Raw genomic sequence first — 27,730 nt, 5'->3', positions numbered from 1 at the left:
GTTGTTACCACATAACTTTACCAGAAAATGCAGATATGATTGCTGACTCTAACATGATCATCTGACCTGCCTTCTTTCACACAGTGCAACTGAGAGCATGACATGATGTGATTGATGCGTCTCTGTGGCAGCATACAACAGTCCAGTTAGTCAGGCATTTACACTGCCTTGTGGCACCAACAGGGCTGCTGTCCAAGTTTCCTTTGGATAAGAGCAGCCTCCACCTGCCTATCATCTGCTAAAGGTGCTATATAGTATAGCTGTTGGCCCCCAGAAATTTGCAGGGAATGACTTCAATGTAATTGCCAGGATTGTGCTTTTAGCTGAACTCAGACATTGCCCCTGGCAGAGTTCAGGGGGGAGAAGCATATAGGAAAGTGATTTCTATGTGAGCACCCTCCCACCTCCTCCCCAGCCAAAGATTCCAGAAACCATAAATGGAAGATATTCAGGTGAGAGGGAGGGTGGACCGTAGCTTGGAAAGCAGCCACAAGTGGCCACAGCAGTACACTATGTTGGGGATGGCTGCTTTAAACATTGAAAGCATAGCGGCTCACTGACCTTTGCCCTGACCCACGAGCACTCAACCCTGATCCAAAGATCAGGGAGCATCTTCAGAAATCCAGGGATGTGTTAAGGTAGGCACCATTTTCTCCCCCCAGGGAGCAGATATGATTCACCTGACAGGGTGTACCTGCTGGCAACCATATGTTGAGGCTGAGGAACTAAAACTCTGTGCAGACAGTTTCTACCTGGTCTATAACTGTCAAATAGTTTGACATTGATGGAGACTCTATTCTCAAATAAGGCAGCTGGAAAACTCCACATAAGCTGAGACCTGATGTATCTGAGCACTGGCAAAATTTCTGAAATGGCCAAGCAAATTCAAGGCTACCATATTTGTCCGTATTATTTTGGCATGGAAGCTGTTGATTTCAGTTGTGTCCCAATTCGCAAGAATGGCTAAATTGGGCAGTCCACAAAAACGGGCGCTTGGTTCACGGTTTCCCTGAGCATGTTGTTTGAAATCTTTGTGCTTCCTGCTCATTCATATGATTTCTATGTGCAGCCAGTGCTATTTGAGTTATTCGTTGGCTGCCTGCAGTAGGTTGCCCAAGATCATGACTTTCTAGAACTTCTTAAAGGTATGTTGCACTGCTTAAAGGGGAGGTAGGAGAGCTGCACTGTGTAGGTGATAGATGTCGTGCAGAATCTGACCTGGGAAACATTGAAGAATGGCAAGACGTAGGAGAGAGCAGTCTCCAAATGTTCTGAAGACCACCAGCTGCACTGGAAGTCTTGATGGAGGAGGTGGAAAGGAGAAGAGATGTCCTGTATCCAGAGGGGGCCAGGAGGCTCTCCAGGCACATGTGCAAAAGGCAGTGAGAGCAGATAACCATAGGGGTCAATGCTTTGAATACATGAATGCAGTGCCGCGAAATGTTCCATGACCTCACAGAGTTCGTCAAGGTCAGTTAATGCAACTGCACCACTAGACTCAGACACTGTTCAATTCTTACACACTCATCACTCAACTACCAAAATCTCTCTCAAGTTGAAATCATACTAGCGTTCATCACATCCTCACACACTTAGCACTGCTGCAAGCCTTCACATCTCATAGCTTGCATGCACTGACTTCCACATTGCCCAAACAGATTCGACAACATCCACTGACACTTCCCTCTCTCTGTATGGAAATTGGGTTATCATGTTTCCTAAATTGCAACATTGAGTACATTTCAAAAGTAATTCATTTGCTATAAAGTGATTGTAAAAGGTTGTAAAGCTGCTATATATGCAAGACTTTTTTGGTGTGCACTAGAGGCATCAGGAGCTAACTAGAGGAGACAGGAACACCTGAAACTCTGAACCTCCAAAGAGCAGACAGTGTTCGCCATTACTGAAGCTGTGGCCAATGGTGGGGCTGAAACGACCAGAGATGATGGTATCCCTCAAACCTAAACTTTCTTCTCACATTCCACATCCCCCTCATCCCACAATCTCTTCTGATTTATAAGCTGTAGATGGTGTAAGCATGCATTTCTTACTCCCCACTACACCTCCTCTCACGGCAACCTCATCTTTGTGCCTTTTTCCTCTCAGAGATCCAAGAATTGCAGCTGCCTAGAGTGTAGAGGAAGAGCAAAAAGTGGTGATGAAGACACAACACCATCACTTGATTTCACAGTTGCAGCTACCAGCTCAGATACTGACAATGCATGTAATTTAGAAGATCAATTAGAAGCAGTATCTGCAAGGGGTGAGACACTGGGCATGAGTGAGCTGCATTCAGGTCAGGGAGCAACGGTAATGCAGGTAAAAGCTTGGCAGAAGTACAGGTTCTGTCGCAGAGGATTCAGATGAGCATTTCGATGGGGCAAGCTACGGTAAAATGCTGATGGGCACGCACAACAAAATGCTTACTGCACTGGGAAGCCTGCCAGAAAGCGAGCGCAGACTATCAACAACAATAATAACTACATATTGTAATTATATAGCACCTTCAACACAATAAAGTGCTTCACAGGACCATTAGAGCCACTTAAGGAGATATTAGGGTAAATGAGAAGAAGCCTAGTCAAAGCAGGTTTTAAAAAGTCTCTTAAAAGAGTAAAATGAATAGAGGAGTAGAGATGTAGGGACTGAATTCTAAAGCTTGGGGCCTAGGAAACTGAAGGCATCACCACCAAAGGCGGGGCAACAAAAATCGGGGATGCTTAAGAGACCGTAATTAGTGGGGCACAGCTATCACAGCTGGAGGAAATTATAGAGATGGGAATGTATTAGGCCATGGAAGGCTATGAAAACAAAGATGAGAGTTTAAAGTTTGAGACCTTGTTTAAATGGGGGCCAGAGTAGGTCAGCAAGCACAGGGGTGATGTGTGAATGGCTTGGTGTGAGTTAGGACATGGCAGCAGAATTTTGGATGACCTCAGATTTACAGAAGGTAGAATGTTGGAGGCAAACCATGAGTGCATTAGAATAAACAGGTCTTGAGATAACAAAGGCAGAGAGGGTTTCAGCAGCAAGTTAGAGATGGGATGGGGTCCAGTGATGTTACAAAGGTGAAAACAAGCAGTCTTAGCGATGGCGCAGATTTGTAATCTTAAGCTCATCTCGGGGTCGAATATGATACTGAAATTGCAAACAGTCAGAGTCCACCTCTGACAGTTACCTGAGAGGATGAAATCGGGTGCGAGGAAGCAGAATTTGTGGTGGGAACAAAAGACAATGGCTGCAGTCTTCCCAATATCTAATTGGAGGAAATTTCTGCTTATCCGTTCTTGATGTAAGACAAGTAGTCTGACAATTTAGAAACAGTGTAGGTTTGAGAGAGGTGGTGGTGAGGTAGCACTGGGCATCATCAGCTTACATGTGGAAACTGACATTTTCAGATGATGTTGCTGAGGGGCAGCATGTTGATGAGAAATAAGAAGGGTCTGAGGATCAATTCTTCTAGGGCAGTCTCTCGGGATTGAGGATGACTTGCTTCCATGTCAGTTTGATGGGTTCTGAGATGGCTGATAAATCCATGCGCAGGGCAGGTGGTTCTTGAAGGGTTGGGTAGATGAATGATTTGGACGTTTGTGCACCCTCTCTGATGCCTCGCTCTTGTCTGTGTGTTTCCAACGAAGTCTCTTGATATGTTTGGTGCCTTTCCAAATTAACCTTCTTCATTTTAGTTGGTCACAAGTCAGGGACTCCCGTGAGTGAGCGGGGATGTTTGACCTCTTATGGGTTGCTTTGAGCATATCACTGAAGCATTTCCACCATCCTCCTTGGTGTGTCCTGCGCCAACAAAGTAGAGCAGTTGCTTTGAGATTCTTCATGGACACCAGAATGGTGGGAGTGGGAATTTTAAGGGGCATGATGGAATCCAGCACCAACTTGGCACAAGGCTTTGTACCGTGCTTGGAACCCATTCTTTCCAGTATGGAAATGGTGCTCAATTCCATCAGCAAACCTGTCCCAACCACGATGGAGTGTCTGATGCCGATGTCTCAGCTTCCATTGCAGCACAATCATCATCCACCCAACATCTGAATGATGCAGTGGAAGCTCAGACTGTAGCCATCAGAATTCTGGAAACCAGTATCCAAGAGGTTCCAAGGCATTACATCCTATAATCTTTTGGCCAACAAACCTACTGTCTAAAGACCATCTGCAGATGTGTCCTCCTGCTGAGAATCCTTCTTCCCCTCTTCCTCCTCACTCTAATAACAGGTTCTCCATCTCTAAGTGATATCTGCTCATGTTCCCACTCATGCTCAATATTAAAAGCAAGTCGCTAGTTTGTACAGAAGCCTTGTAGTCAGTGAGAACTACTTTAGCTTCTGATACACCGCTTCCTGTAAACATTTGCAACTTGAAGTAACCACAGAAAGCACCAAACACTTACAGAATTTTACCAACATCCAGAAGAAATCAACTAGCAACGAATCTGTTATGAACTAGAGGTAGCTTTAAGTAAGTTGTTAGGAATCAGCTATTGGTTTTAAGTTTAAGTTTAATTTATACTTCTATATTTGTGTGTTAAGGGAACCTGTGTTTTAGTTTCACTTTAAACTGATGCCTGCAACTCTTGGGGGGGTGGGGCGCCACAAAGACAGGACAGCAGTTTTAGTTCAGTCGGAAGCAGGTCAGGGGAAGCTGGACACAGGAGAGGGTACTGCAGGAAGCAGGTTCCAAAGAATGAAAAGTCCCAAAACCAAGGAGTGGAACAGGAGAAAGATACCAGGATGACAGTAAAGTCAAGGGAGAAGAACAGGAATCTGAACAAGGTCCTGTTCAGTGAAGCAAAAGCAAGGAGCAGAGGAGAAGGCTCCAAATTAAAGAGAGAAAGCTGCTGGAAGCAGGCTTAAAGCAAAAGAGGCTTGCAAGAAACCATAAGATCCAAGGAAACAGCCGAAGATCTGTAACTCTTTACTATGGGCATGTGAAGCAGTGATGTTCTGCTGGCACAGCTGAGCATCTGCGAGAGAGTGCATGGAAGGCAAAGCTTGAACATACGTGGCAATCCAGGGGAGAGGGACGTCGGAAGTAGAGATCAAAACCCTGGAGGTGGACCCTTGTGGAAGGCGTCTGAGAAAAAGGTATCATTTGGGAGAAGATTCCTAAGTGAGTTCTTCAAGAGTGGAGGTTGGAAACTTCCATTTGAAAGACAGAATTCAGTGAGAGTGGTTGGCTCATGGTGTGACAAGTGTCTGGGGGGAGTTTATGAGGGATCCATAGCATCTGTTTGGGGTGGCATCTGTCACTTGGTTTCAGAGTGAGGTGTGTATGACCACAGGTCACCTATTGGTTTTACATGGACTGTGTACTTATTGTGAAGATTTGAGTATAACATAACTTTTATAACTTGTGTTATCTTTACAAATCTATGTATCATAAAGGTATAGCTGTAAATGAAGGAGTATTGGAATATAGCTCATCTTTTCTTGTTTAATAAGTGTTTTATTCTTTTGTCAAAAGTTCATCAGCTGACCCCTGTCAATCTGTTCAGTAGCCACCCTCCATGTTTCTAAACAAAAATAAAAGTTAGGATCTATCAGGCTGGGTTCCACCCTAGGATCTGACTTGTCCGGTAGTAACATCAGCTGGAATCGTAACACATGTAAGTAGTTGATGATCCCTTTAAACAGCACTGATGGTGCTTTTACTTGCTGCTGAACAGATGTTCAGCTGTGTGAGGTTGAGAGAGGGTACAAATCTCCAAACAACTCATCTACTTGACCCTCAAAGCACCACCTGCCTTGTATGTGGCAGGGTCTATAGATCATGCATTGGACTTGTCAGCCATCTCAGAACCCATCCAACCAGAGTGGAAGCAAGTCATCCTTGAGCTTGCAGGACTAAGAAGAGACGAATATATCAATGCACATACATATATATATCTGCACACATATATAACATGCAGAAACAGAAGAGGAGTCAGATCAGCTGGAGAGGCAGTGAGCGGGTGAATTGGAAGCAGAGGGTCGGGGATGGGAGTGGAAGAGCCTGCTCCAAAGTGGCACCAATCAAGTCACATGCTCCTATGTTGCACCCAGCACAAAATAATGTTAATGTAAATGCACAATGCTAAGTATGAAAAATGTCCCCATTAAAAACACGTTAACTTGAAATGACCTAAAATTGGGCAACCTAAAGCGAGGACTTACTGTATTTTGCTTGTGTATTAATGCTTCTGCTTCAATTTGATACACAGTGGGAGAAAGAAACATCTTATTGATCCAAGGTTTTCAATAACTTTCAGTCTCACAATCCAAATGATTTGGTTGGTTGACACTGACAATTTCTCACTTCAGCTGATTTTTCTTTTTAAAATGCTGATGTATTAACAGACTGCCAATTTCATAACCTAATAGCTGGTCTGTAGACAATGTCCATTAAAGAAAGTGGAGTATCTGAACCTATGTTTAAGTGTTCTTGGTGAAATATCCGTGAGAATATCTTGCTAAAGTCTTACAGAGGTCTATTTCCATGAAATTATGCTGTCTAGAAAGAGGTATTAAAGCTTGTGATTGCCTGTGATCACCACACCAGACTACACCAGATTGCAAGAAATCATAAGATCCAAGGAAAGAGCCAAAGATCTGTAACTCTTTACTATGGGCATGTAAAGCAGTGATTTTTTGCATTACTGCACAAGATAATGCCCACTGCTGTGATTTAATTTCATACTGTTATAAACAACGTATTTAAGAATAAACAAATGTAAGTGTTCGGCAGAAGGGATTTTGTGTTTACTGTTACCATAGGTCAGGTCATGACAAAAAAACATATACAGAATAAATTAGGTCAGCTTCAGTTGTGTTCATTGTTCAACCAAAATAAGCCACATTTTGCGAGACCATACTGAGATTTGATAAAGGGTTTTGTGATGAGACATCACGTGTGCATAAATTGCAGAGAGAGAGCAGACACAACATCAGGGATCTGTTTGAGTGGGATTTGTAATTAAAAAGGGTGGGACATCTTTCTCAACTCACGAGGGTGTGTTTATTTTTTTTACAGCGAGACCACATAAACACATATGACGTGGTTTCTACCTCACCCCCAAGCGGATCTGAAAATAAGCGACTCCAGCGATCAGCAGCACCGCCACCCACAAACCGAACTCGGCCATTTTATACGAGGCAGCAGCTGAGACTGTGACCTTTCCCCTTTGACTGTGTTTAGATGTTGTCAGTTTGAAAAATGAGAGCAAAAACAGAATTACCTGGAAAAACTCAGCAGGTCTGGCAGCATCGGCGGAGAAGAAAAGAGTTGACGTTTCGAGTCCTCATGACCCTTCGACAGAATTTGAGTGAGTCCACACTCGTCCGCCCCCCACACACACACCTTAAACCAACTTATATTTCAACTCTTTCTTGGACTCGAACTCAAGTTCTGTCGAAGGGTCATGAGGACTCGAAACGTCAACTCTTTTCTTCTCCGCCGATGCTGCCAGACCTGCTGAGTTTTTCCAGGTAATTCTGTTTTTGTTTTTGTTTTGGATTTCCAGCATCCACAGTTTTTTTGTTTTTATCTATCTGAAAAATGAGAGAGCAGGGGAGGAGGAGGCAGGGAGTCTGCGCGGCGGCTGCGGGAGGAGGAGGCAGGGAGTCTGCGCGGCGGCTGCGGGAGGAGGAGACAGGGAGTCTGCGCGGCGGCTGCGGGAGGAGGAGGCAGGGAGTCTGCGCGGCAGCTGCGGGAGGAGACAGGGAGTCTGCGCGGCGGCTGCGGGAGGAGGAGGTAGGGAGTCAGCGCTGCGGGAGGAGGAGGCGGCAGAAAGTCTGCGCGGCGGCTGTAGTGGCGGGGGGGGGAAGAGAGGCGAAAAGCACGCTGGGAGTCTGCGCGTCGCTACGGAAATTAGAGCGAGCGAAAGGATTTTGCGTCACAGGTGGGAGGGTAGTGTCTACGCGCGACAGAGTGAGTGAGTGAGTTTGCGCAGCAGATCGGGATCTAGAGCAGCCTTTAGACAGAGTGCGTCACAGGGGCCCAGAGTCGGAGCGATACCGGACACACAGTCGATCTCAGCGTCCATCGCCCCGGGACACAGAGGCAAACTCGCAACCGTACCTACCCCAAGGCGGACATGGTCAAGATCGGATTCAACTCGCCCGCCGCCCCGAAGGATGGGAAAAGGGTTCTTTTGGTCCCCGAGCCGGTAGGTTGGGATCGGAGGGAGGCGGGGAGCTGCCCCAGATAGAGCCCCCCCGGTAATTGGCTTGGACCTGGGGCCGGTGGTGTGTTTGTGAGAGAAGGAGCCCTGGCTCTGTGTTTGTGTGAGAGTGAAAGAGAGACAGAGCCCTGGGTCTGTTTGTGTGAGAGTGAAAGAGAGAGAGAGCCCTGGGTCTGTTTGTGTGAGAGTGAAAGAGAGAGAGAGCCCTGGGTCTGTGTTTGTGTGAGAGTGAAAGCGAGAGAGCCCTGGGCCTGTGTTTGTGTGAGAGTGAAAGAGAGAGAGAGCCCTGGGTCTGTGTTTGTGTGAGAGTGAAAGCGAGAGAGCCCTGGGCCTGTGTTTGTGTGAGAGTGAAAGCGAGAGAGAGCCCTGGGTCTGTGTTTGTGTGAGAGTGAAAGAGAGAGAGCCCTGGGTCCCTGTTTGTGTGAGAGTGAAAGAGAGAGAGCCCTGGGTCCCTGTTTGTGTGTGAGTGAAAGAGAGAGAGCCCTGGGTCCCTGTTTGTGTGAGAGTGAAAGAGAGAGAGCCCTGGGTCCCTGTTTGTGTGTGAGTGAAAGAGAGAGAGCCCTGGGTCCCTGTTTGTGTGAGAGTGAAAGAGAGAGAGCCCTGGGTCCCTGTTTGTGTGAGAGTGAAAGAGAGAGAGCCCTGGGTCCCTGTTTGTGTGAGAGTGAAAGAGAGAGAGCCCTGGGTCCCTGTTTGTGTGAGAGTGAAAGAGAGAGAGCCCTGGGTCCCTGTTTGTGTGAGAGTGAAAGAGAGAGAGCCCTGGGTCCCTGTTTGTGAGAGAGTGAAAGAGAGAGAGCCCTGGGTCCCTGTTTGTGTGTGAGTGAAAGAGAGAGAGCCCTGGGTCTGTGTTTGTGTGAGAGTGAAAGAGAGAGTGCCCCGGGTCTGTGTTTGAGTGAGCGGCAGCCCCGGGTCTGTGTTTGAGTGAGCGGCAGCCCCGGGTCTGTGTTTGAGTGAGCGGCAGCCCCGGGTCTGTGTTTGAGTGAGCGGCAGCCCCGGGTCTGTGTTTGAGTGAGCGGCAGCCCCGGGTCTGTGTTTGAGTGAGCGGCAGCCCCGGGTCTGTGTTTGAGTGAGCGGCAGCCCCGGGTCTGTGTTTGAGTGAGCGGCAGCCCCGGGTCTGTGTTTGAGTGAGCGGCAGCCCCGGGTCTGTGTTTGAGTGAGCGGCAGCCCCGGGTCTGTGTTTGAGTGAGCGGCAGCCCCGGGTCTGTGTTTGAGTGAGCGGCAGCCCCGGGTCTGTGTTTGAGTGAGCGGCAGCCCCGGGTCTGTGTTTGAGTGAGCGGCAGCCCCGGGTCTGTGTTTGAGTGAGCGGCAGCCCCGGGTCTGTGTTTGAGTGAGCGGCAGCCCCGGGTCTGTGTTTGAGTGAGCGGCAGCCCCGGGTCTGTGTTTGAGTGAGCGGCAGCCCCGGGTCTGTGTTTGAGTGAGCGGCAGCCCCGGGTCTGTGTTTGAGTGAGCGGCAGCCCCGGGTCTGTGTTTGAGTGAGCGGCAGCCCCGGGTCTGTGTTTGAGTGAGCGGCAGCCCCGGGTCTGTGTTTGAGTGAGCGGCAGCCCCGGGTCTGTGTTTGTCGGCACCATGAATTTATCCAACTCCCTGATCCCAAATGGGGAAGTAGGGTTGCCACATGTTTTTAGAAATTGTTGAGATCACTTACCAGGAACACAGATTTAAGGTGATTCATAGGAAGATTAGAGGAATTATTATGATTTTTTTTCCACCCAGAGAGTGATAGGTGTCTGGAATTCACTACCCTGATTGATGGTTGAGGCAGAAACCCTTAACTCGTGCTGTAACCTGCAAGGCCACGGACCTAATTAGATAATATCACAATGTCTAGGAGGGTTTCTTCTAAAGCTGCTGTGTGATTTTTAAAAATCATTATTCTGTTAGCTACTGCTGCAAGGTGGGATTATAATGGGTGGCTGGTCATTTTTTTTCCCCAGCCAGCACAGACATGATGAGCTGAATGGCCTCTTTCTATGCTGTAACTCTGTTTTTTTCTTGGGGCTGTTTCCTCTGCTGTCCAGTGTTCTTTGCTATCTTATCTGATAAGTTCCCAGCTGCTTTGCATTTTTGACTATTTTGTCAGTACTGAGTGCATTACCCAATGAGTTAACCTGGGGCCACACAATCTTCAGTGCTCAGAAAAGTGGCAACTTAACAATTGGGATATTGAATAACTTCAGTTTTGTATTATCTTGCTGGAGATGCCCTTGTACTGGATAGGTGAGGTTGAGTGCCAGGTTGGATTTTTTTCCGAAGCCAACTCTATTGGAATCTCTCATTATCATTAAATCTCTTTATATGAGCCAATTGCAGTTTGGATTAACTGACATTCATTCAATTATTGTTAAAGATGTGCTGTAAATCAGATTGGGTGCATACTAGATATTGAATTCCATGCTGGCATTGTTCACTTCCTTTGCATTAAAGTGATCACACAGAGAACTGATCAAGGGACAGTGGATAACTATAAGGTTTGTTCATGTACTAAGCGCTCAAATCAGATGGAGCTTTGGACATGTTCAAAATGACTAACCCAAAGGTGCCACTGCTTTGAAACCTGTAACATGCATTGACTTTATGGGATTCATATTGTCAATGTCTCTGTTTAAGTGCTGTGTTCTGCTTCTCCATATGGTAGCACCCCACTCCATTTTTAAATTGAATTTGAAGTGTGCTTTATTATAAATAGCTTGGACAGCAATGACTGTCTGTCTACATAACCATTTCTAATTGAAGAGTACTACCTTTATGATACCCCACACTAAATTAAGCCTTTTTATTAATTGTAGCCTAATTAGATAATATCACAATGTGTAGGAGGGTTTCTTCTAAAGCTGCTGTATGATTTTTTTAAAATCATTATTCTGTTAGCTACTGCTAAGTCAAATTGTTAGCTACTCACAGCAGAGTTATTAAGGTGTCTTTTGGCTGATTCAGAAACATTTCTATTATGAAATTTCCACTTCATAAATTGTCACTTTCTTACTGTTTGGATTGTACATTTTTATTTTGAATGATTTCTCACTTGTATAAATTAAGTAAATTGTATAATCAGAGAGAGAGCATGCTAGTGAACGTATTCTGTTTTGAACATATGTTTTTTCCTCATCGTTTATCACTGTCTTCTTGATGAAGGAATTCTAGCCTATTTATCAATTTATGATTTAGAATGAATAGCATTTAATGTCAGGATTTTCTCTGGTGAGATGCCTACACTGGAATGATGCCTGTCTCTTTTGATCTTTGCTCTAAAGTTGGTCAACTGTTGAATAATACTCACTTTCTACCCCTTCGGTATATTTTAGACTGAATTTCATTTCTTACCGAAGGAAGATTAGCCCAGTATAAATGGACTGGATTGGTTCTCAAGAGGATTGGTTAAATAATAGAATTAGTTCTAGTGGGGTGTAATTATAATTGGAACTCTTAAGTATAGTTACCTAAATTGCATGTTATCACTTTTGGTTTTTGCTCTATTTTACTCATTAAATTTTGAGAGATAAAGCAATTTTAGTAGGACTCTACAGACCATACACGCTTCCTGTTTTTCTAGCTATCCTGCACTGAAAATGAATTTAAAATGCTGAATCAGTTGAATATGCATTTCATACAGTGCAACAATTGAGATTTAGTGAGAAAAAGCTACTACTCTTGGAGCAGTCAGTTTTTCTTAATGGTATAAAAAAAAACACCAGCCGTTACTTAGAGCTAATATTGGTGATATATCTTGTATATCTACATTGTTTTCTCTCTTTAATGGGAACCATTTGGTAATGTGCTTGAATTCGAAGGAAGGCTTGTTTCAATATTGACATTAACTTGCATTTTTTTTATTCGGATTTTGGTGTTGCTAGCAAAGCCAGTGTTTGTGGCTCATACCTAATTGCCCTTGAGAAGTTGCTGGTGAGCCACTTCTTTGAATCACTGTAGTCCATATAGGCACAGGTACACCCACAGTGCTGTTTGTTCCAGGACTTTGATCCAACGACAGTGAAAGAATGGCGATGTAGTTCCAAATTAGGGTGGTGTGTGGCTTGAAGGGGATCTTTAGCATCTTTGTAGCAAAGCATTCCAGTGTGATTCTGTCCTGATGTTTCTAGAAATCAACTTTGGGCCAAATAAAGAGACATTAGGGCAGCTATAAATCCTTTCAAGAAACCTTGTAAAGTAGAAGAGAGAAGCATAGATGTTTAGGAAGCATTTTCTAGAGCTTATGACCTACACAGCTCAAGGCATTGCTGTCAGTGGTTAAAAGTGAGTGTTTAGGATGCACCAGAGGCCAGAAGTCGTTAGTGATATAGCTGGCAGTTCTGTTGCTAGTCATAAAAATGTATATTGCCTGCTTTTGATATTGATCAATGGTAAATGAAAATAGATTGGGAATTAACAAGTCTCTATTGCAGTGTGATCTTAATAACACACTCAAAACACCAAATCTTTTCATTGAACTATCTCATAAAGGATTTTCGGAAAGTTCATTAGTTGAGATACGCAAACTCCTATTATTGGGAATTCATTTTTTAAAACTCTTCTTGCTTAAAGCTGCTTAGAATGTATGGATGACTTATTTTACAATTTGAGAAAACTTCAAATTTGTATATTTGTGCAGCCAAGTTGCAATATTCTTATGAACAATTCTAATATTTCTCTTGTATATTGTTAGTATAAGAAATTCAATTTGAAATATATTGCAATGGGTTATCTTTAATTTGGATGGTATGATAGTGTTTGATTTCACAATGTGACTATTATCTTTTCCTGAATTGACACCAATTTTTCTTATTCACTTCTGATTGGTGATCGTGTTTTTCTTTTTGACATAAAACAGGACAGAAGCACAATTGCTTTATTTACAATTTTAGCAACAGCATTCTAATTTGAAAAGGCAATATTATGGCCGCCAGAAGTGCACAGATCCTTTTAAAAACACTGGATTTTTGTACTATTATACTATTCATGTTAGTTTTGAAATTCAAGATGGCAATTTTGAAATATCAGACAAGCACCATGAAAACGAAGCTGCATGAATGTTCAAGGCTAAATTTGACAATGAGCTTTTTTTGTTTTTATACACTTGTTACAAACAAACTAATGTTAAAGGGAACAATGACCTGCAACCTGCAGGCAACAAATGATCAAAAACAAAAAGCTTTTCTCTCCATGAATTATTATCTAAGGGAGGACAATGAACCTTTATGGAAAGAGAGAAAACCCCCTCCAGGCTATAAAATATTGTCACCAAACACAACATTTATGTTCAGTGAATGTACATTGAAGGGACACAAACTATCAAATTATTTTAATTCACTGGCATGAATTCAGAGCACAATACTGCACCCAAATTTAAAAAAAAAGCCAAAAATCTGTACTGGCACTGAAGTGCAGATTAAGTGAGCTATACATCACTGCTAAATTCATGATGACAGCTCAATAATTACATAGTGCCAGAGTTGTGTGTATTTAAGCACATGTTTCAGTAAATACACAGCACTGAATTTATGTACAACTTACAGGACTTGAAACATGCTTACCAACATGGATATTGACACTAATATAGTTCCCATGGATTTTCTTTTGAAATGGCTTCTGAGATGATGTTAGAGTACACATTGATCTCCAGTTAACAGGTAGAAGTAGCTTCCATTTAGGGCTACATTCCACATTGCTACCTGATGGTCTTTAATCTGAAATGAACCCATATTAGGCTGTTTTTAAACAGTGCCAAGTATAAGTATTTGAACTTAGATTATAACAATCTTAATTTTACTTTTTTAAGAACTGTTTGGATCTAGAATTATTTTAACTTGGTCAAACCAGCTGCAGCTGTTGTAGCTAGTAAATTCATCATTCATTTTGTAAAAGCTTCATGCTGATTTCTCTTGTCAACTCAATTTAAAAATACTTTTTGAAATGAATTGCTGAGTTTTGTGAATGCATTTAAGTAACTTATTTCACCAATTTGTATAGGATCCGGAAGCTGCTGCAGTGGATGGAGGAGAGAACTCCACAGGAAGATGTTTATTTACGCTTCTAGGTCTGGCTTTCATACTATCTGGATTGATAATCGGAGGAGCCTGTCTGTATCGATTCATTGTGCCAAAGGTAATTTTCTCTATCCGTTTGTTATGCAATTTTGCAATGTGTATAGTAAATGAGATGTTTGAGACTTGGCTTTAGGAAGTTTCTATATATACTTGGCATTGGCAGTTTATAATAATTTTCTTTAATATAGGATTTTTAGCATTGGATTGCTGCATAAAATGTTTTGAAATGTTTACCTCTATTTTCTGATGTGTACTGGTCTTAATGAAATACTTCTGGCGAATATGCTCCTACTGTACAAATCTTGTACAAAATCTGTTCTAAATACCGATCTTTTATGGAAAACAACTTTGCTATGATTTCACATGACAACCTTATTAGAAGACTACCTGCTCATGTAAAACCAAGCTAATGCTAATCTCTAGCAGTTGCTTAGTTTTGTTGGCTATTACCAAGGTGTTGGTGATCTATATTAAATTTCACCTGTAGCTTGTGAAGTTGAGTAAATCCCAATTCATGAGAACAAGTTTTTTCTCTGCAGACGATGGCACTAACACATTTGGTCATGGGAGGGCACCACAAAACAACTTTTGTAGCTATTTAAGTTGAGTTAAATGAGTGAAACGACTATTGTCTTTTGCTCTGTTTAGAGTTGATATATGTTTTGATGTGAAAACTGATGTCTTAGCTGCAGTCCTCTTCCAATATATGTTGTGCTGCTAATTAATCAGTGGCATTTGAAATAATTGCTTTAATGCACCTAATTTAGCTTACTAATGGACTTTTTGATAGGGTACATATCTCTAACACAAGTCACCTGAGGGGTTGGATGAAGATTTTTTAGCACAAATTCATTACATAAATATTTAGCCAGTGCTTTTCCTTTTACAATATGATACAGTGTATTTTTTGAAAGGAAATTAATTGAATTTAAGAATTGTAAGTATTTAAATTGGCTTTCTGAAGTATGTGCCGAAATTACTTTGATATAGTTGGCTTTACCAATGGGTCAACTATCCCAATTTATTAGCTACTTGTTTTGTCTTGCATCAAGGAATCCAATGTTTGTGCATGTCTTATGGCGCAATGTAATGTGCAATATTTTTTTGTACTGCACTCTTACCCAGTGAATCAAGTCGATGCTTGTCCTCTCAATGCCATAATTAGAGTGTTGCATGCAAGGCCTTTACTGACCTCACCAGACATTTTTGTTGTGGTGCAAACAGTGCTTAATGCTTTTGAGCAATGTCATGTATGTAGAGTGCTGTTTGCTAACTTCTTTTTCTTTTCAATTCTCAAGGGAGGTATACTGCTACATTACAATTTTTTTGGAAGTTGTACATGTGAATTTGCACAGTGTCCTGTTAAGTCTGCCTATGAACTTCAAAACTAGATCAAACATTTGCAGGCATTTAAGTGGCATGAACTCTGTTTTAGGGATAAATGCAAGTGAATTACTAAAATGTTTGAAACTCTTAGCAGTTTGAACTTACATTAAGCCTTTTGCCTCTAAATACATTCACTAAAATTACCTGCAATATATAGGTAGTCCTCAGTTGCAAAACCCCTATAATATTTTCAGCTCCTTTAAATATTGCAAATCCTTTTCAGAAATAATGGTCCAGCATTTTGTCCTAGAGTAATTGTGAAAATTGAGCTCTGCTCCAATCCAAATATACATGTTCCTGACCTCAGACCTGGAATACCATCTTAACTTTTTGGTAGCAGGTTTCCTTCTTGTTGAATGATGGTTTGTGCCATGGTGGTCAAGTCTGTGTTAAACTTCACCCGGTGTGGCTCAGTAGCCCCACTCTGTCACATTTGCTGCAGAAGAAGACAATGAGCAGAGAAGGTACATAATTCGCTGGCCTCAGTTTTCCCTGGATCCTGTTCTTGGCCAGCTGAACTTCGTTTCTGCTTACCTCTTACAATGCCCTTACAAACAGCCAGCCTCCAGAGGCTACGGCTGTCAGCAACTGTGACCCAGTTGTCAGTGTCAATGTCTGCCATCATCTTATCTCGTAAGTATCTTAACTTGGAATCTTGAAATAAAATTCTCCTGGTTTTTTTTATGGACTTCAATTTTTCTTTTTTTGCCTTTTTACTAGAACAAAGTGTTCCATGGTCGAATGCAATACTTGGATTCTAATATCCTGTCAGGTGCCCCAGAAACAAAGGCTCCTTACTTCCTTGCTACAGAAGATGTGCAGTTCTTAGGAGATGGCGGGAATGTGGCAATGATTGATGTCCCAGTTCCAGAATTTGATGATGCTGACCCAGCAGTCATTATTCATGATTTTGAATTGGTAAGTTTGCACGTTGAAATTGCAATTATAAGAATGGAGCTTGGAGGTGAGGCAGGTTCTCTACCAAAAGGGGATTCTGTAAAAATCCTTGTTTTGTAGAAATGCATTTTCTGGTCTGACAACTGAAAGCACTACCCTTGGCCCTACACATTATTTGTAAATTATCTTTCTTTTTTTGGGCGCATGAATGTTCTTTGCTGTTTTAGAATTGTTTGATTTATGCTACTGGTTAGCTTAAGTTTTCAAGCTAAAAGTTGGCAATCAGTAAACTTGGAATTTAGGGGGAGGGAATCTGGTATGTAAAATCTGGAGTTGCAGAATTAACCTGTTTGTACTAAAATGATCACATTTTCCTAGTTGTGCTTCAGTTTCAAGATTTTCTTTTCAAAGTCAGCAATTGAACTTGTTTAAGTTGCCTCTTTTTCATAATTACCATAAATGTGACAAAACTGCTTTTTTCCCCCATGCCAACATGTAGAATTGTCATTGCCCTTGAGAAGGTGATGGTAAGTCACTGCCTTAATCCACTGCAGTCCATCTGGTACAGGTACCCACAGTGCTGTTAGGGAGAGTGTTCCAGGATTTTGACCCAGTGATGGTGAGCAACACAGTTATGGTTACAAATCAGGATGTGTGTGGCTTGGAGGGTAACTTGCAGGTGGTGCTGTTCCTATGCATCTGTTGCCCTTGTCCTTCTAGGTGGTAGAGGTCGTAGGTTTGAAAGATGCTGCTAAAGGAGTACTGGTGCTGCAGTGCATCTTGTATATGGTACACACTGCTGCCACCATGCTTTTGTGGTGGAAGGGATAAATATTTAAGTTGGTGGATGGGATGCTGATCGAATGGGCTGCTTGGTCCTGTATGATGTCGAGGTTCTTGTGTTGTTGGAGCTGCCCTCATTCAGGCAAGTGGAGAGTATTCCATCACACTCCCAACTTGTGGTGGACAGGCTTTGGGGAATCAGGAGGTGAGTTACCCTTCTGATTGATTTTCTAATTGTCTTGTTAATACTTAATGAATTCTAATATTTTCCCAGTGACAGATGTTAGACGAACTGGTATATAGTTTTCTGCTTTCTGTTTGTCTCCCTTCTTAAATACTTGCGGTTTGTCAATCCTCAGGGACCTTACAGAACCTAATGAAGTTTGGAATGCATCCACTATCTCTGTAGTTACTTCTTTTAAGACCTTGGGATGCAGGCACCCAGGTCCAGGGGACTTGCCAACTTTTTAGCCCCATTAGTTTACCTGGCCCTTTTTCTCTAGTGACAATAAATATTTTAAGTTCCTCCCTTTTGCCCCTTATACTATTATTGGGATGCTTTTAGTGTCTTCTGAAGAGATATACAAAATATTTGTTCAGATTCTGCCATTTCCTTGTTCCCCATTACTAATTGCTCATCTCATCCTCTAAGGGACCAACATTTATGTTAGCTACTCTCTCTTTATATTAGAAGCTCTTACTATCAATTTTTATATTTCTTGCTATTTTACTGTCACCTATTTTATCCCTTTTTTTAGTCATCCTTTGCTGTTTCTAAAATTTTCCCAATCTTGTGGCCTACCACTAGCCTTCACAGCATCGTATGCCTTTTCTTTCAACGTGATACTATCCTTAACTTCCTTAATTAGCCACCGATGGTTCAGCCTCTTTGTAGAGAATGTCTTTCTCAATTGAATATATCTTTAAGAATTATGAAATATCTCCTTAAATATTTGTCTGCCATTGCTTATCTACCAACTTTTTTAACCTATGTTCCCAGTCCACTTTGGCCAACTCAGTCTTCATCCCTTTGTAAGTACCTATTCAAAACTAAGCAATATTTTAAAAGTGCTCATAATGTTTCTGGTTTCTTAAGTTAGTTTTCTGTTTTTAAATCTATGATTTTCTATTTCTAGATCCTGACTGCTTATCTTGATCTGAAATTGGATAACTGTTATGTGATTGCATTGAATACTTCTGTTGTCATGCCACCCCGCAACTTACTGGAGCTGTTCATGAGGCTTGCGGTAGGTATCAGTAAATACTCCTTCAGTATTGTCCAAGAAAAATTATACTTAAGCTATATTTATTCACGTCAGCCCACTCAATGCAGGATTCTTCGATTGTTCGCCCCGGTTGCCGCTGGTGTCTTTCCATCCGATTTTCACTGTTAATGTTCATGTATGTAACTGAGTTGCTTTAGGGTGGATTAATAGACTGTCATTGAAAAATTAAAAACTTGAATGTTTGAGTTTTTTTATTTCAAACCAAAATTTTAAATTTGCGCAGACCCTGATTAGTGAGGTGATGGAAGTGAAACTTGATTTGAATGAGTATTTTGATTAGTTTAGGCTGGCAAGTGTGACTTGTATCAGTCGAAGTTCATTTTAATGTCATCTTGCATAGAATAAAAAGTTTCGACCGAGAAAGTAATGACAGCAATAAACCTACCTTTAAGTCATTTTACAAATGTCTTTGAATACACTTAATTAAAACTGCTGGTTAGGAAAACTATTTACTGGCTTAAATTTTATAGATGTACCTATTAGACTGGTATTTTAACCTTTCTTTAAATGCTTCAAAAGAAACAAAAATAACGTCAATAAAAGCAATATCTATAAATTACCGTGTCAAAACCCAAAAGGCAATTCATGACTGACCATGTGGCACAATATTACATTGCGAAATGAGTTGGAGTTCTGTTTTATTTGATGTTGATGCAGGTTTCCTGCCAAGTAATTTTGCATCTATGAATGCCAAGAATTTCAGTGTAATTTAGGTGTGCATGCAGCTAGTTAGTTATGGACTCATTAAAATAGGCAGTAGATCCTTACATTCACTGAATAACTTGTTCATTCAAATCTGTTGGAAATCATAGCTTAAGTTGGTACACTTTGCTCCTTCACTGGGATCTGGTTTCATGGGTAGTGGTAATTTTGAATATCTCACCCTCGTGTTCATTTACATGCTTGCTCATGCCTCGACCAAGTATAGTGAGCTTTGGCAGTGATATCAATGAACATGGTGCCATGTACACCATCACTTGAAAGGTCATTTGAGAAGGAAGACTAGCCTTTCACAGCTGAGATCAGCCAACTCAAGGGCCAAGGAGGGATCAAATCTGGATTCCTGGTCTATATAATTTAGCAACTTTCTAAAACATTAGGAAATATTTTCAGTTTTCAAAAGAATTTGGTCGATTTGGCCATTGAATCAGGCACTTTGGAAGATGAAAAAATGCAACAACGCCATTGTGTAGCTAGCTGGAAGACACCACAGGAAAACAGAATTAAAAAAAAAAAATGTTCTTGTGGTTCTAGAAAAGAGTTATTACAGCAGGGCACTTACAAGGCTACAATCAAATGAAGATTGCTTCATTGTTTCAGCAACAGTCTGATGCTCCCAACTGCAGGTTTTAAACTCCACTGTCTTGCCTTTGGCACTCCATTCACCATAACTTTTCTGCAGTTACTGATCAACTCAACGTTCTCACCTCCACCTTTTCCCTTAGTCCCCATTAAAACTATTACCCTTTCATGCTGGGCCATTCATCTTGGTACAGCCCGCATCTCCACTCCCTTGATTTCAAAGGATGCAGACTTGAATGTATGACAGACAACTGATTTAACCATTCGCTGCCAGATCTGGCTGGATCACAAAAAGCCCTATTGGATCCTGCTCACTATTCCAGGATCACCCTGGAATGCAAAGATAACCCTGTCGCCTTTTCACTGCTGCAGACCGATTGCCTTAAAAACCACTTTTCCCTGTCTTCAGTAAGTGCAAGGAGCTCATACTATACTTGAGACCTATCCATTTAGCTGCCTCTGCTACTTCACTCCCTTCCCCTTGCCCACCGGGCCAAACTTCCTCCTAACATAGAAGCCTGTCCTAGCTGTAAATGCAGATCTTTCTCTAGTTTCATTCCTATCTCCCTTCATGCCCTCTCTGGGCCAATCTTGTCCATAAGACCTCCACCTTGACCCTACTCCCAAAAAATCACTGACCACCCAACTTCCTTAATGGCTCCCATGTTAGCTGGGATTCTTAAACATTCCCTCTCCACTTGTACTGTCCCCCTCTCCTTAAATCTGTCTTATTCACCCCTCTTCTCAATGCTGTCCTTAAATAACACCCCATCTTCAAAATCCCTTTTCTCTCGATTCCCTGAATGAGTTGTAGTCTCCCAAATCTATGCCCACCTTTCCTGGAGCTCTGTTTGAATCCTTCCATTGGGTTTTTACCTGTGTTGCAGTACTAAATTGGCTCTTATCAGTCATACATGGCATTCTGTGTGACAGTGGTAAAGATATATTTTCCCTCCTCATTCTTCTCAGCCTGTCTGCAGCCTTTGACATGGTTGACCATTTGACATTATTCTCTTGACACTTCTCCTTCATTGTCCAGCTGGGTGGGTCTGGATTTGTGTGGCTTTGATCTTATCTATCTAATTCTAGCCTGCAATGGCTTCTCATCCCACTCCCACACTTAGCCAAAGATCTGCCCCCTCCTATTCTTTGTGACATCTGATAAAAGTCACTTCACACATATACTGATGACACCCAGCTCTTAACCTTTCTTGATTCCACCATTGTCTTTAAATTATCAGAGTGCTTTTCTGATACCCAGTACTGACTAAACTAATGAAGTGTTCAGAAGATCAAAGCCACTGTCCTTGGTCCCTGCCACAAACTCTGTTCCCTGCCCACTGACTGCATCTCTCTGGCATTTGTCTGACGCTGGATCAGGCTATTTGTAACATTTGGTGCCATATTTACTTATGTAACAGTTGAAATTTTTAGACCTTTTTTGGAAAAAGGTTAAGGGGTCGACTTTTACGCATGTAATGTTTTTATTTTCAAAGAGCTTCCTCTCCTCCTCCTCCTCCTCTTCCCCCCCCCCCCCCCCCCAAAAAAAAAAATCCCTGGAGGGAAGCGCAACTCAACCTGCAATTTCAATAGTGGTTGGGAGAAGGAGAGGGCTGTGATGCTAGAAACTGTCATGCTGATGGCCTCCGACCCTTGATCTAGGCCTTAGTGCTGTCCCCCTGCACCGAGTTGGCACTTGCAAGGGCCTGATTGGCAAAGTCTGAGGCTCCTCTCCCCCAGGAAGGCTGAGGTTAATGGTTGAGGACACAAGGCCTATGTATTCCTTTATTTAATGTTTGCTGTTGAAGTTGGCCCCTGCATCCTGTTTCCATTACAGAATCGTACAGTGCGGAAGAGGCCCTTCGGCCCAATGAATCTGCACCGACACGAGAAATATCTGACCTACCTGCCTAATCCCATTTATCAGTACTTAGCCCGTAGCCTTGAATGTTATGACATGCCAAGTGCTCATCCAGGTACTTTTTAAAGGATGTGAGGTAACTCGCCTCCACCACCCTCCCAGGCAGTGCATTCCACACCGTCACCACCCTCTGGGTAAAAAAGTTTTTCCTCACATTCCCCCTAAACCTCCTGCCCCTCTCCTTGAACTTGTGTCCCCGGTGACTGACCCTTCAACTAAGGGGAACAGCTGCTCCCTATCCACCCTGTCCATGCCCCTCATAATCTTGTACACCTCCATCAGGTCACCCTTCAGTCTTCTCTGCTCCAATGAAAACAACCCAAGTCTATCCAACCTCTCTTCATAACTTAAATGCTTCATCCCAGGCAACATCCTGGTGAATCTCCTCTGTACCCCTCCAGTGCAATTACACCTTCCTATAATGTGGCGACCAGAACTGCACACAGTACTCCGGCTGTGGCCTCACCAAGGTTCCATTCACCTCCAATATGACCTCCCTACTTTTGTAATCTAGGTGCGCTGTTTATTTCTCTTCTCCTACCTCAGTTTCTACCTTCAAAAATCAAAATTGATTTACGTTCTTCCTGCTTTCATTGACAGAAACTGGAGGAAATATGATAAATGTAACTTTTTAATGAAAATGGTTTGAGATTTTTGATGTGATTGCAATGATTATACTTTGGTTCTGAAATTTTTGGGCTTTGATCCCATGAAAAACTAGGGCCAACTTTTACATGGGTTATATGGAAAAGCTATGTTTTTTTGGCACAAAAAATGAAAGGGTTGATTTATACGTGAGATCGACTTTTTGCATGAGTATATATTGTAACTCAGATGAGCTTCCAACCACATACGTCCGTGCCATCGCCAAGAGCATTTGCATCTCCTTGGAATGGCCCAAATCAGCTCCAGACCTGCTGAAGCCCTCACCAATGCCTTTGTTACCTAATGACGACTATTCCAATGCACCTTTGACTGGCTTCCCACACTGTATCCTCTATGAACTGAAGATCATCCGAAACCACCTGTTTTCTAATGTGCACCAAGTGCTGTTCACCCATCACCTCTTTCCTTGATTACGTACATTGACTCCCAGTTAAGCATTACCTTGATTTTTAAAGTTCCCTACCTTGTTTTGAAATCCCTCCATGATTTTGCCTTTCGATATCCTCCTGTAAGTTCCCAGGTCTTACAGCCCTTGGATATCTGTGCTTCTCTAATTTTGGGCTCATTGAACATCTCCAATTTTAATTACTCCACCATTAGCAGCCTGCCTTCGGCTGCTAAATACCTATGCTCTGGAATTCCTTCCCTCAACCTCTGTATAATCCATCCTTCTCTTCCTTTTAAAATGCTCTTTAAAACCTAACTCTTTGACCAAGTTTTTGGCCACCTGCCTTAATGTCCCCTTATGAGCCTAGCTGTCAAATTTTGTTTTATAATGCTTCTATGAAGTGCCTTGGGGCATTTTATTATAGGTGCTAAATAAATTTTCGTTTTTCCCTCCTTTAGAGTCCACAATATAATCTAAGAATGGGCAGCTGACCAACTCTTAGGACTGCCAGTTCCTGTCTGGTGTACTGGCAGCTCTGGCTGAATAAGATTATCTTTTTCTGTCTTCCTTCTGCTATCGAAGAAAATGTCAAACTTCTACTTAGCGAATAGAAGACTGGATAATGCCATGATATCAGAAATTTTATGAGTTGAATTTGAACTGTGGCAGTAATCAGTTTCCTTGTTCTAGCTGCTTTCACCTTTTTTCTATGGATATTCCCGATTGGCACGCCAGTAAACTGAGTTGAGTATTTGAGTTTAATCTTGAGTCCTGAAAACTGATATGTTGACCAATCCTCTATGCTTTAAACAGCAAGTTGTAAATAAACTTATCATTCACTCTACAAAGGAAAGTCCTTCCAAGAAGCAGTTATATAACGGAATTTAACTGAGATTTCATTTAACATTTCGAAAATGACTTTTCTCAACAGACAGGTGACTACTTGCCTCAGACCTACCTTGTTCATGAAGATCTGATGGTGACTGAGCGCATTGACAATGTTGACCAACTGGGTTATTTCATCTACCGTCTCTGTTCAGGGAAAAAGACCTACAGATTGCAGCATAGAACTACACTGAAAGGTACAGTTCTACTGTTAAAATTATTGGATTTGATACAAAATTAAAAATTAATCTCCGAGCTTCAAAGCCAGTAATTTCTGCTGTTTATGAACTAGCAAATTTGCATTGCACTGTTTTTCAAATTTCTCAGTGGTTAAAACTATTTTTTATTTCAATAGGCATCCAGAAACGCTCAACAGAAAACTGTCACAGAATCAAGCACTTTGCAAATAACTTTGTCGTTGATACCTTGATTTGTGAACCATATGGAGTATAAATAAGAGGGATGCTGTTTTTACCCAGCTGACTGTAGAAGCTTTCCACGTGCTGTCCACGTAACCTATAAGTAATGTGTGACAATCAAAAGCCTTATTAGCTTTGCTTTGCAGTCTGTATTCCAGTGCAAATACTGTTGCTTCACTAAAAGGCTTTCCAAATGCGGCTTCTGTTTGCACTGTTTATTCAATAGATTTATCAACATCTGTTCTTACAAATTTGCAATGTAGTTTTTATTCTTGATGTGTTCACACTGCTTAAAGGAAATTAAGTAACATACTGATGTCAGGGAATGGAAAGTCAATTTATCTTTATGGCAATGCCTTTCCTAATGTACTTTTAAGGATTGGCATTTACCAGCTTAGCAAGATTAGAACTTGTGCAGCTACTGTATTGAGGTTATCAATTTTGTAATGTAAACATTTGAAAGTGTGATCTACCTTGTTTTTGTGATATATCATGGAGTAGTTTGATGTTTGCACATAATCGTATAACAATATTGCATAATAGTGGAGAATCCACTCAAAAAAAAAATTCAGTGATTTTAGATACTTATCAGCTGTGGTTATTTCTAATGTTTACAATTTAATAAGTAAATTCTGTACCCTAAATGTTTTTAGGGCTCCACTCTGGTTTCATCTGATTTGGCACAAAGAGAAATTTGGAACAGAGTTCAAATTTGATAATACCTGTCTAGTTTCTTCAGCAAATTTATTGAACAAGGGACTATCTAATGGCATATTTAATGTCGTCTTCAGTATTGTAACCTTTATTAAATGTCTTTTAAAATTATTGCAGCCTATTGTTTTACTGTTCCATGTTAACCAGAAAAATTGGTGTATCCAAATGCAGTTGTGTTAGTTCTGTGATGTGCACTGTAAAATGCTATCCCTTTGGAATTGCACAGCATAAGCACTGGATGTAACTTTCAAGAGTGGAAAAACTTGTTCATTAAAGTTCTGCCCCAGATATCTCGATTTAACAATCAATTTATTTGGCACTAAACTGAAAAGGGAATACTGGGTCTGCATTCTTTTAAGAATTAAGAACAGTAAATGTAAGTAAACATGTGAATTAAGGTAAATCTCTGGCTAATCTGCTGCCTTCCAAATTTTGAAACTTTACACCAGTCAAGCTTGAGTTAGGCTATTATAGTACAGTATAAGTAAATCCTGTCAATTTTACAAATCTTTTTCAAAATGTCTCATTGCGGTGACAACAACCACTAACCTGAGGATAATTGAAAACTATAGATTTTTGTACAATCTAAGTCACATAAAATTCATTTTAGACACCATCTACAGCCAATAGTTGATGAATCCATAATTTCTAAGTTCACCATTTCTGAAAAGTAGGAACAGATTATGTCACTAGCTTTCTCTAGAGTGCTGGGGATATACTCCACATATTTTGAGAGATGACCACTGTTCATTCAGCCAACAGCCATATATTAAGATGTGCATTCTCTCTCTGCAGGTGATTTCTCAGCAAAATGAATTTCTGTGGTATAATTTATTGATTCAGGGCCACTTTTGGGCATGTGGCTTTTCAAATAAGCCTGGGCTTGAAATAACTGCTTCGTATCCCTTCTATGCAATTGGACTAAGTAGCTGGAAGCAATTAATCTTTCAATATTTTCTAATTAAACTACACTAAAATTCTGTAACTGCTATTAGAATAACAAATTTTGATAAGTGTTCAAAATCGTGAGGGGGTCTAGTGATTGAGTAAATAAATTATTCCAAATGGCAGAAGGGTCAAGAAATGCAGGACAGATTTAATGTGATGGGCAAAAGAACCAACAATGAAATGAGAGAACACTTTTAAGTAATGAATGGTTAGGATCTGGAAAGCACCGCCTGAATTTGTGTATAGCCGAATGCAGTTGTAGCTTTTGGAAGGGAATTGGATAAGAACCTGAAGAGAGAAGTTGCAGGGCTATGGAGGAAGGACAGGGGAATGGGACTAGCTGAGATGCTCCTAGAGAGCTGGCACAGAAGCAAATGGTTACAGCACAGGAGTGGCCATTCTACAATTCCATGCCTTGAATATGAATACATCATTCCTTCAAATGCCTTTCTGATCATATGTTGACCTCACCTATGTGAACAGTCCTTAAGCAATTTTAATCCCATTTCTATAAGTGCAGTAGGATTAACATAAAAGGGGAGATGCAGGCTTGAATAGCCCAACCTTTCTCCCAGTTTGTGGGAGTCTAACATGAGAACAATAGATGGAAGAGTGTTACACAGATAACCTCTGTTTCAGACAGACTATTCAAATAAAGTGAAGTAGTTTACCAAGCGATTGCTAGTGACTCTGGTTTAAGATGCTCTAGTATATTTCAAACAAACTTGCAGTCCACTGACAAAATGGTGATCAATGTTCTGTAGTTTTGCCAGCAGTTTTAAGGTTTGTCTTCAAAGCTGAAAGGATGGTTAAGTAGCAGCAGGTAGTGTGACTTTTCTAAACTTGAGTTAACTGCCACTTCCAACCTGCAATGGGGATTTGAGTTATTTCTTCTATCAACGGTGGCACTTTGTTTTTAAAAGGAGCAAACAAATGGCCTGACTCTTGAACACATTTCAATAAAGGAGTTATAAGTTCTACTTCTGTGGTTATTGCATCTATTCAAATGAAGATAGAGAACCTTGGCTTCACAAGCCAATGTTCCTGGAGCATCAGGTGTGAACGATTCAAAGTATGAAAATGTAAATGCTGACAATGGGAATTTTTGTGGTTCACTGGGATGTCTGACCTAAGTGGAGACCTATCATCGTGCTTAGTCTCCAAACTTATAGGAAATCTGCATCTTTCTAGGGCAGTCCCTCAGGATGGAGGATGTCTTGCTTCCACTCAAATCTGATGGGTTCTGAGATGGCTGATAAGTCCAATGCATGATCTGCAGACTGTCAGTTGTTGGGTAGGTGGTGCTTGAGGGTTCAGTGGATGGGTTGTTGGGAGGTTTGTGTGCTCTCTCTGATGCTTCAACGTAGCCTCTGTGTTCCCAATGAAGTCCGTATTCGATACCTTCCCGAATGAACCATCTCTATTTTGGTCAGTCACAAGCCAGGGACACTCATGAGTCAGTGGGGATGTTTGACCTCTTTAGGTAATCTTTGAGGCTATCCTTAAACTATTTCCATTGTCTTCCTGGGAGTCTTCTGCCACAACTGAGTTCTGAGTAGAGCAGTTGCATCGGAAGTCTGATGTCAGGTATGTGGACGTGTCGTGCCCAGCGTCAATTGGCATAATTTTGGCTTGAGAGGATGCTGTTGTTGCGTTTCTTAGCATCGGATATGGAGGATCTTGCAAAGTCATTGCTGGTGGCACTTCTCCAGTCCATTGCGGTGCCTGTTGTTGGCCATCCAACTCTCCAAAGCTATGCTTCCAATTCTCGTCCAGCTAAGAAGTTATATTAGGGTTGTGCCCTCTATGGTTAACTGGGAAGAATCTGTATCATGTTGAACCAGGAAGAAGGCCATTTCCAATTCTTGGTATCATTTGGATCTCTGTATATGATTACCAAGTCTATTATCATGGAAATTTGACTGAT

General features: G+C 41.6%; 1 protein-coding gene across 1 annotated transcript; it reads left to right on the top strand.

Moving 5' to 3' along the window:
- The first annotated feature begins 7,868 nt into the window (after positions 1 to 7,868).
- Positions 7,869 to 25,143, top strand: LOC121282579 (integral membrane protein 2A-like). Its single transcript, XM_041196327.1, has 6 exons — positions 7,869 to 8,155; positions 14,132 to 14,266; positions 16,315 to 16,512; positions 18,411 to 18,521; positions 23,769 to 23,919; positions 24,078 to 25,143. Exons 1-6 carry the CDS (start codon positions 8,084 to 8,086, stop codon positions 24,173 to 24,175), a joined length of 765 nt encoding a protein of 254 aa, XP_041052261.1. The 5' UTR covers positions 7,869 to 8,083; the 3' UTR covers positions 24,176 to 25,143.
- Positions 25,144 to 27,730: the final 2,587 nt, after the last annotated feature.

The sequence above is a fragment of the Carcharodon carcharias genome, chromosome 9 (assembly GCF_017639515.1).
Source record: "Carcharodon carcharias isolate sCarCar2 chromosome 9, sCarCar2.pri, whole genome shotgun sequence".
Classification (NCBI taxonomy): Eukaryota; Metazoa; Chordata; class Chondrichthyes; order Lamniformes; family Lamnidae; genus Carcharodon; species Carcharodon carcharias.
The sequence above is the reverse complement of the archived record's forward strand: the minus strand, read 5'-3'. Positions and strand labels throughout refer to the sequence as shown.

Excerpts from the sequence above, each read along its gene's own strand:
- LOC121282579 (XM_041196327.1), top strand. The coding sequence starts at position 8,084 with ATGGTCAAGATCGGATTCAACTCGCCCGCCGCCCCGAAGGATGGGAAA. Across the intron at positions 18,522-23,768 it reads AGCTGTTCATGAGGCTTGCG|ACAGGTGACTACTTGCCTCA; the intron begins GTAGGTATCAGT and ends TTTTCTCAACAG. Across the intron at positions 23,920-24,077 it reads GCATAGAACTACACTGAAAG|GCATCCAGAAACGCTCAACA; the intron begins GTACAGTTCTAC and ends TTATTTCAATAG.